This window comes from Gastrolobium bilobum, unplaced genomic scaffold, assembly GCF_033153095.1.
Source record: "Gastrolobium bilobum isolate Gb01-03AN ecotype WA unplaced genomic scaffold, APGP_CSIRO_Gbil_v1 utg5596, whole genome shotgun sequence".
In the NCBI taxonomy this organism is placed as follows: Eukaryota; Viridiplantae; Streptophyta; class Magnoliopsida; order Fabales; family Fabaceae; genus Gastrolobium; species Gastrolobium bilobum.
In genome coordinates, this window is record NW_026896969.1 from 1 (window position 1) to 10,411 (window position 10,411).

Below are 10,411 nucleotides of genomic sequence, written 5' to 3' on the forward strand. Positions count from 1 at the left end.
ATATCTGGATATGCCAATCGCAAGTACTGTTCCTTCTCCCAAGATGCATCCTCCGGTGGTGAGGCAGACCATTGTATTAGAAATTCCTTCTGATGGGAACCATGAGCTGCTATTGTTCGTGAAGACAGAATTGCTATTGGGACCTGAATCGGTCTGTTATCAATTGACAACTGGGGAATGTAAACTGGTTGTGGAGAACTAGTACCAAACCATGGTTTAAGCAACGAAATATGGAATGTGGAGTGGATCTTACATCCTTCAGGAAGATCTAATTGGTATGCCACAGGACTGACGACTTTGGTGATTCTAAAAGGACCAAAGAAACGTTTCCCGAGCTTGTGATTACACCTCTTTTCTACAGAAACCTGTCGGTATGGTTGAAGCTTCACCCACACAAAATCACCAACTACAAATACCTTGTCTTGTCTATGTTTGTCTGCTTGGCTTTTCATCCGGTTGCGAGCTCGAGCCAAAGAAGTCTTCAATCCTTTGAGCAAGTCATTTCGCTCTTGCAGTAAGGAGTCTACTGCTTCCACCTTCACTAGCCCTCGTGGATAATAAGGCAACATCACAGGTTGCTTGCCTTATAAAGCCTCAAATAGGGACATACCAATGGCCGAATGGACAGTGGTATTATAGTGGAATTGTGCCCAACAGAGGAATTGGGACCAAGTATGTGGTTTCTCATGACAGAAAATTTGAAGATACTGTTCAACATACCTATTAGTGACCTCGGTTTGGCCATCCGTTTGGGGGGTGGTAGGTTGTACTGGCCTTCAAAGTAGTGCCACTCTGCTTGAAGAGGCTGGTCCAGAATTGGCTCAAATTTTTTTTTGTCTCTGTCAGATATCAAGGATCGAGGGAAACCATGGTTCCTAACAATCATGTCACAAAAAAGATGTGCCACCTTAGCAGCTGTGAATGATGTAGGAAGAGCTCCAAAGTAGGCAAATTTACTCAATCTATCAACAGTAACCAAGATTATAGTAAACCCGTGAGATAAAGGCAATCCAACAATAAAGTCTAAGGTGAGATCTTCAAATACACCCTCAGGTGTTGGCAGTGGCTGAAGCAAGCCGTGTGGAGCTGAAGTTGCTGATTTGAATTGTTGACAAACTTGGCAATTGCGGACATAGGCCTTAATATCCTTGCGCATTGAGTCCAGTAAAAAGAGGAGGAAACACGAAGTAAAGAACGCAGGACTCCAGCATGACCTCCCAATGTGGAATCATGATCCTCTTGTAAAATTTATGGTATAATCTTGGATGTAGGACTCAACAGAAACCGTTGCTTATGAAACATCCTCCATTCTTTCACCGAAAGTTGAGGGAATGATCCAGGATCAGTTGCTACTTGCTGGTGCAAAGAGATCAAATATATATCATTGCCATTCTCCTATTTAATTCGAGCCAGTAGATCAAAGGTTGGTTCACCAAGTAAAGCATGAACTGCAACTAGGTTGTCCTCTTCAAAACAACGAGACAATCCGTCTGCAACCACATTCAAAGGACCAGGTTTATATTCAATATTAAATGAATAACCCAGTAATTTACACAAGTATTTCTGCTGCTCCGTGGTTTGAATGGTCTGCCCCAACAGTTCCTTGATACTTCTATGGTTTGTCCGGATAGTAAAATGAGCTCCAAGTAAGTATTGTCGCCACCTCTTCACCGCTTCACAGATGGCATATAATTCTCGCACATATGTAGAGGCTGTAGCTAATCTTGGTCCTAAGCGTTTGCTGAAGAATGATAATAGTCTATCCTGTTGTAATAAGACTGCTCCAATACCTGAATTGGAAGCATCAGTTTCTAGGACAAATGGAAGGCTGAAATTAGGCAGCACCAAAATAGGTGTGCTTGCCATTGCCATCTTTAAGAATTCAAAAGCTTCCTGTGCTTCCTCACTCCAATTAAAAGCTCCTTGCTTCAACAAATCAGTGAGGGGGGAGGCTATGGTTGCATAATTCTGGACAAAACGTCTATAGTATCCGGTAAGACCAAGAAATCCCCTTAGTTGCTTGATTGACTTAGGTGGTGGCCAAGATAGCATGGCTTCTATCTTCTTATTATCAGCATGAACACCTTTGTGGGACACCTTATGGCCAAGGTAGTCAATCTCCTCCACTCCAAAGGCACACTTACTCATTTTAACAAAAAATTGATTCTGGCTAAGAGTGTGCAATGTAATCTGCATGTGTTGTGTATGATCCTGTAATGAAGAACTATATACAAGAATGTCATAAAAAAAACGATAATGAATCTACATAAGAAGGGACGAAAGAGATTATTCATCACTGCCTGAAATGTGCTTGGAGCATTTGTCAACCCAAAAGGCATGACCAAATACTCATAGTGGCCTTCATGGGTTCGAAAAGATGTCTTTGGTATGTCTTGAGGTAGCATTCTGATCTGATGATACCCCGCTCTCAAATCAAGTTTGGAAAAAATAGCGGATCCTCCCAATTCATCAATTAGTTCATCAATAGTAGGCATAGGAAACCGATCACGAACAGTAAGGGCATTAAGAGCCCTATAATCTATACACATCCGCCAAGTGTTGTCTTGTTTCTTAACCAATAAAACTGGAGAAGAATAAGGGCTTGTGCTGTATTGGATGAAGCCTGAAGCCAGCAATTCGGTCACTTGCTTCTCTATCTCCTCTTTTTGATGATAGCCATACCGATAAGGCTTTACATTGACTGGTTTGGACCCTATTTCCAAATGAATTGCATGATCCATAAAGCGAAATGGTGGCAGGGACTTTGGAATGGAAAAAACAGCTTGATATTCCACCAAAAGTTGCCACAATTCAGGATGAACAGATGGTTGCAGTTTAACTAATTCACTATCCAATGTAGTGTTGGGAAAAACTCGGTTCCCTCAGATCGGCTCAGGGGCCTTTGTGCGGAAGTCAATCAACAAGATCCTGATCTCGGATCTCGGCAATACCTCGGCCTGAACTTCACCAGGTCAGGCAGCGCAGCAGAAAAATCAAAACGAAAACAGGAGAGAGAGAAGAAGAACACAACCAGATTTAACGTGGGAAAACCTTCTCTAATGAAGAAGTAAAAACCCACGGGACCTAGTCCAGATCAAAAAATCCACTATGAAAATAATGGTTACAAATAATCAAATACACCAATGTGGTGGTTAACTCAACCTCTCCAACAATAGTGATAATCAAACTACCCTAGAGATGTTTCACTCAAACTCTCTCTAGAGATCTCTCAAATGCAAAGCATAAAGCTTTTGCTCAAACAATCAAATAATTCTCTCAAATTTGTTCTCTCAAATCTGACATCTCAAATCTGACCTTGCCTCCACCCTCAACTAATGAGTATATATATAGAGGAGGTGGAAATTAGGGTTAGGGTTTTTAGGAAACCCCTCAAATGGGCTTGGGCTTAGCATTGAAGGAGGAAGCCCAACAAATCTCCCCCTCCGACTTCAATGCGTCGGCTTCAGCATCAACCCGGCTCCTTCATAGCAGTCTTCAAATTTTCTTGCTGGAACCGGCTTTGTCATCATGTCGGACCAATTTTGGTCAGTGTGCACCTTGACGAGTTCGAGCTCTCCACCTTCCACCACATCCCGGATCCAGTGATACCTCACATCAATATGTTTTGTGCGGGAGTGATAGGTAAAATTCTTTGCAAGATGGATTGCGCTTTGATTGTCACAACCCATCTTGTACTTGTCTTGATCATGGCCGAGTTCCATGAGGAACTTCTTCATCCACAGCATCTCTTTGCTTGCCTCAGTAGCGGCAATGTACTCAGCCTCAGTTGTCGATAGTGCAACACATTTCTGAAGTCTTGATTGCCAAGAGACAGCTCCTCCGGCAAATCTCATCAAACATCCAGTAGTCGACTTCCTCGAGTCGGCGTCTCCCCCTAAATCAGAATCCGAGTAGCCTTGCAATTCGGTTTTGCCTTCTCCAAAACGGAGACTTAAGTCGGTCGTACCTCGTAGGTACTTGAAGATCCACTTCACTGCTTCCCAGTGCTCTTTGCCAGGGTTTGACAAATACCGGCTTACCATTCCTACAGCATACGCCAAGTCGGGTCTAGTGCAAACCATTGCATACATCAAGCTTCCGACGGCGGATTGGTAAGGGACCTTCATCATCTCATCTTTGTCTTCATCAGATCTCGGACATTGCTTCTGGTTCAGCTTTATGTGTCCGGCTAGGGGGGTGCCCACTGTTTTGGCTTTGTCCATGCTGAATCTCTTCAAAATCTTCTCAATATATTTCTCTTGACTCAGCCATAGTAGCTTCTTCTGTCTATCTCGGATAATCTTTATTCCGAGAATCTGCTTTGCAGGGCCGAGGTCCTTCATTGCGAAGGACGAGCTCAACGCCTTCTTCAGGGCGGCTATCCTCGATTTGTCTTTCCCTACAATAAGCATGTCGTCAACATATAACAAAAAAATCAGAAAATCTTCGGCCTCATACCTCTTCACAAATACGCAGTGGTCGGCATCTGTCTTTTCAAACTTATGATCAGTCATGAATGATTCAAACTTCTTGTACCACTGCCGAGGTGCTTGCTTCAAGCCATAGAGGCTCTTTTTCAAACGACATACCAAGTCTTCTTGGTCTGGAGCTTGGAATCCTTCAGGTTGCTCCATATATATCTCTTCTTCTAAATCACCATGAAGAAATGTCGTCTTCACGTCCATTTGTTCTACCTCGAGGTCCATCGAAGCCGCCATGGCTAACACGGTTCGGACCGAGGTCATTTTCACCACATGAGAAAAAATCTCCTCAAAATCAACTCCTTTCTTCTGATTGCAGCCTTTCACTACAATCCGGGCTTTGTATCTCGGCTTTTTCCCGTTCTCTTCATTCTTAATCTTGTAGACCCATTTATTTTTCAAAACTCGTCTTCCTTTAGGCAACTCAGTCAGCTCATAAGTTTGATTCTCGTGCAGAGACTTCATCTCGTCTTGCATTGCCTTTTTCCATTCTTCTTTCTCTGAGCTCATCACAGCCTCATCATAACTCTGAGGCTCACCGTCTTCAGCAAAAACGGTGTATTCATCAGATGGGTATCTTGTAGAGGGTCTTCTTTCTCGAGTTGGATATCTCGGCTGTTCTTCAGCTTGAGAACCCGGTTCATCATTTTCATCCCGGATCTCATCATCAACTTGGACCTCAGTGTCTTGGTCATCTTCAGCTTGTTGCTGATCATCATTTTCTTCATTTTCTGGATTTTCTCCCCCTGCTTCAGCTCGGACAGGAGGAACGGGTTCTTCACGTCTGACAGTAACCCGGACTTTAGGCTTCGAGATGTCATGAATGTTCTCATGCTCATGAAAGATCACATCTCGGCTTCTCACTATCTTCTTATTGATTGGATCCCAAAGTCGGAACCCGAACTCACATCTCGGCGAACCAAGATAAATGCATTCTTTGGTCTTTGCATCAAGTTTGGCCCTTTCATCTTTAGGGATATGCACGAAAGCTCGGCATCCAAACATTTTCAGTTGATTATAGGCCGCTTTCCGACCTGTCCAGACTTCTTCTGGAATTTCTCCTTCAAGTGGTCGTGATGGTGAGAGGTTGATCAAGTCAACAGTTGTTTTGACGGCTTCTCCCCAGAATGATTTCGGCAATCCGGCATTGGATAACATGCTTCGGACCTTCTCTTCAATAGTTCTGTTCATCCTCTCAGCAAGTCCATTCAACTGTGGAGTCTTGGGGGGCGTCTTCTTAAGTCAGATCCCGGCCGCTTTGCAGTATGCATCAAATGGGCCGCAATACTCACCACCATTATCAGATCGGACCACCTTCAATTTCTTGCCAGTCTCCCTTTCAACCAGCGCATGGAATTCTTTAAAGGATTGGAGTACCTGGTCTTTAGTCTTCAACAAATATACCCACACTTTGCAGGAATGGTCATCAATAAATGAAACAAAGTACTGAGCTCCTCCAAGGGATTTCTCCGACATGGAGCAAACATCAGTATGGACGAGGTCAAGAATATTCCTTCGTCTTCTTGGTTGATCCGGTCTCACAAAAGAAACCCGGTGCTGCTTTCCAGCTAGGCAGTGCGTGCAACTCTCCAACGCTTGGCTTTCAACCCGGTCAATAATCCTTTCTTGTTCAGGATCTGTAGCCCTTTCTCGCTCATGTGGCCGAGGCGCTTGTGCCATAGCTCCAAGCTAGGTTCATCTCGAACAGAATTGGCTTCTCCGCCATTGATTTTTCCTTGCATCACGTACAAGGAGCCTTCCTTCTTACCTCAGGCCACGACCAAGTTTCCTTTGGTCAGCTTCCATCTCACACTACCGAAGTAGTTCACTAACCCGGCATCATCAAGTTTGCCTACCGAGATTAGGTTCAAACGCATGTCAGGAACATGCCTTACATCTTTCAACACAAGTCGGCATCCGACATCTGTGGTCAGAGTTACATCACCGACACCAACAATCTTGCTGGTCACTTGATTTCCCATCTTCACGACTCCAAAGTCACCACCTCGATAAGAAGAGAAAAAACCTTTGTGTAGAGTAACGTGGAAGGAGGCACCGGAGTCAACAATCCAGGTGCAGTCATCATATGCAACATTCAAATAATTATCCTCACCAAAGATGAATATCTCGGCATCAAGATTTGCAGCCACCGCAGTGGTGCTCTTGTCTTCCCTCTTCTTGGGAATAATCTGATCCGGTTTCACAGAGCCGTTCTTCTCATCATTCTGTAGGGTCCAGCAGTCTGGCTTCTTATGGCCTGTCTTTCCACAGTAAAAGCACTTCAACTCATATTTCGGCTTTGACCGACCTCTGGACTTGTCTCGTCTATCACAACCTCTACCTCGGCTTTTGCTTCTACCGCGGGAGTCAGATTTCCCTTTGTTCTCAGCAACATTGGCCTCAGACGTACTCGAAGTACCTCGTTCTCTTCTCCTGGATTCTTCGCCCAGGAGGCTGTCTGTCACGACATCCATCTTCAATTTTCCATCTGGAGTCGAGTTATTCAGGGTCACCACCAGAGTATCCCAGCTTTCTGGAAGCGAGCTCAACAGCAGCAATGCCTGCAGTTCTTCATCAATTTTCATATCAGCCTTTGACAGCTGATTCACAATACCTTTGTAGGTGTTCAGGTGTTCAATCATGCTCATGTCGTCCTTGTATTCAAGCTTAACAAGTCGGCGAACCAGGTGTGCTTTGTTCCTGGGAGTCTTCTTCTGAATCATGGACTCTAATTTCGTCCACAACTCATATGCGTTAGTGAATTCGGACACGTGCTCAAAGAGGCTTTTATCAATATATTTCCTGATCGTGGCTACCGCCTTCCGACTCAGGATCTCCCACTCCTTATCTGTCTTGCCTGCTGGTCTCTCATCAAGGATAATGGGCTCATGCAAATCTTTGCAGTAGAGATGATCTTCCATCATCGGTCTCCAATAAGTGAAGTTGTCTGCGGTCAACTTGAACATATCTCCATCATGAGTTATGCCACTGGTCTCCATCTTGTCTCCTTCAGAACCCGTCGAACTCGGGCTCTGATACCACTGTTGGGAAAAACTCGGTTCCCTCAGATCGGCTCAGGGGCCTTTGTGCGGAAGTCAATCAACAAGATCCCGATCTCGGATCTCGGCAATACCTCGGCCTGAACTTCACCAGGTCAGGCAGCGCAGCGGAAAAATCAAAACGAAAACAGGAGAGAGAGAGAAGAAGAACACAACCAGATTTAACGTGGGAAAACCTTCTCCAATGAAGAAGTAAAAACCCACGGGACCTAGTCCAGATCAAAAAATCCACTATGAAAAAAATGGTTACAAATAATCAAATACACCAATGTGGTGGTTAACTCAACCTCTCCAACAATGGTGATAATCAAACTACCTTAGAGATGTTTCACTCAAACTCTCTCTAGAGATCTCTCAAATGCAAAGCATAAAGCTTTTGCTCAAACAATCAAATAATTCTCTCAAATTTGTTCTCTCAAATCTGACATCTCAAATCTGACCTTGCCTCTACCCTCAACTAATGAGTATATATATAGAGGAGGTGGAAATTAGGGTTAGGGTTTTTAGGAAACCCCTCAAATGGGCTTGGGCTTAGCATTGAAGGAGGAAGCCCAACATGTAGTCCCAGACTGATGTTGCGTTTCACAGGCTAAGGATAGACAACTCCCTACTGCAGACTTCTTTTGGATGCCTTCATGAGATTCCCCCTTCAACTGAACCAACTTCCCTTGCCAATCAAACTCCATTGTTAGTTGGTTGTAATCATGTGTTACTTTGCCCAATGATTCCAACCATGTCATTCCCAAGATGATTCCCAGTGTATCAAGATCAAGTACCCATAAATCCATCTCAAATGTCTGGCCTTGCACCATCAACTTCACCTTCAGGCATTTACTGTCACATACCAAGAACTCACCATTTCCTAGGAAAACTCTCATTTTCCTGATGCGTATCACTGGGATCTGCAAAGCTGAAACTAAATGTCTCTGTATAAAGCTATGCGTGCTACCAGTATCTACTAGTATTGTTACTGTTTGTCCTTGAATGGTGGTAACAAAATTCAAGGCTTTGGAATTGTGTATTTCAGACAAAGAATGCAGTGATGCATCCTCATTGACCGCACCAGTCTCATTAAAGTTCCAAACAATTTCCTCTCCATCTTCCTCATCGCCCTGCTCCTCTCCCACCAGAAGTAAGAGTTTCCCTTTACATCTATGCTGTTTATTCCATTTTTCATCACAACTAAAACATAGGCCTAATTCACGTCTTTTATTCCACTCTTCTTGAGACATTCTCTTAACCGGTACATGGGATGTTGATGTCTGAGATGATGGATTCTGAGTTGTTGAAGAGTGGACTGCTACAGTTTTGTTGGGTATTGAGGTGCCCACCGAAGACGTTATGTTCGCAGTTTGATTGGTCACCCCTTCACTGGACTGGTAGCTGCGAAATTGTGTTCTCTTCGGGTTGTTTGATGCCCCATTATTCATAGATACACGTAGGTCTGTGTAATGAGCGTCATAAACAAATGCAAAATGCATTGCTCGTTGAAGAGTCTTTGGCTCATGAATTTCAATTGCTCTTCGTAAATCAGGAGATAACCCCGAAACAAAAAAACTCAATAACAAATCATCATCAACATTGGTAGTCTGATTCATCAACTTTTCAAATTCAAACAAATAATCTTTGAGTGTCCCTGTTTGTGTTACCTTAGAAAGCATGCCCGTAATGTTTTGATGTGGCTTCACACCAAAACGCTGCCGTAATGCCTTTGTGAAATCTGGCCATAGACGAATTGTTCCTCCTTTGTAAGTCCACTGGAACCATGATGAAGCAGGACCTTCCATCCTCAGACCTGCTAATTGAACCTTTAACGCCGGTGGAACCTTCTGTAATTCGAAGAAGAGTTCTGTTTTGAAAATCCAATTATCTAGATTTGTGCCATCAAATAGCGGAATCTCCATTCTCACAAATTTCAGCAACGATCGTGGGTCTGTGGTATCCTTTTGCCCCATCTCGTTATGAAAATCTGCGGAGCCAGCCGAAGATGAACCTGTGCCTGAATCGTGTTGATTCTCCGGTGATTTGCCTGCCTGCGAATGAAGAACCCCCATGGAATCATTCAATTGTTGCATTTGAGCAACCAGTAGTGAGATCTGGTTTTGTGATTCGTCGAAACGATTCTGCAAAGATGCAACGACCTCCGCTAGTTCCTGAACCCGCATCGTGAGGAGAGAACAAGAATGAAAGCACCAATGTTGGACTCTACCTGAGCAACAGGGAAAAGAGAACCAAACGAATCAAAGAGATGCAAAAATGGGTAATACCTCTGAGCAACAGAGAGAGAAGAATTTTATTCAATGGTAGCCAAGTGTTTTTACAACAATGAATTGATGACCCACTAATGTCCCCTGTTTTCCCTTTTATACAATTCTCTCTTTCCACACCCTTACACGTGTGAATACTCCAGTTCCCTTCCCTTTATTCCTACACCTGTCTCTAATTCCTCAAAGAATTAACACGTGTTGATACGTGTCTTTAACACAAAAAATCCCTAAGCCTTGATGAAGGTTTTCTTTCTCTATTTATTCTCCTTGGTTCATTGCTTCTGGTTTCCTGATGTGTATCAGGATCCTATATATATATATATATATATATATAGGTCATATATTCGTTCAATTATGCATCAACACATGAAGTTTCATTCTTCTAGTCCAAGTGGATTTAATTTTTCTTATCTTACATGTGCCGAATTAAATATAATTCTAGTGGAAATGGCATGATAATAACTGTAATATAATCGTAATCTCGTAAATCCAGACCAAAATTTTATCCTTACACATGCATGAGGCTAGACAATTAGATCTTGTACTTTAGGATGAAGTGAACTGAAACAAAGTTATCTCTATTACCAATATTGGTTAATGCCTT

General features: G+C 43.3%; 1 protein-coding gene across 1 annotated transcript; it reads right to left on the minus strand.

The window, feature by feature from the left end:
- Positions 1-1,395: 1,395 nt before the first annotated feature.
- LOC133303071 (uncharacterized) lies at positions 1,396-9,705 on the minus strand. The gene is made up of 3 exons (XM_061502927.1): positions 8,097-9,705; positions 2,301-2,713; positions 1,396-2,211 (listed from the first exon to the last, which is right to left on the minus strand). The coding sequence occupies exons 1-3, from the start codon at positions 9,703-9,705 to the stop codon at positions 1,396-1,398; spliced, it is 2,838 nt and encodes a 945-aa protein (XP_061358911.1).
- Between the last annotated feature and the right edge of the window lie 706 nt (positions 9,706-10,411).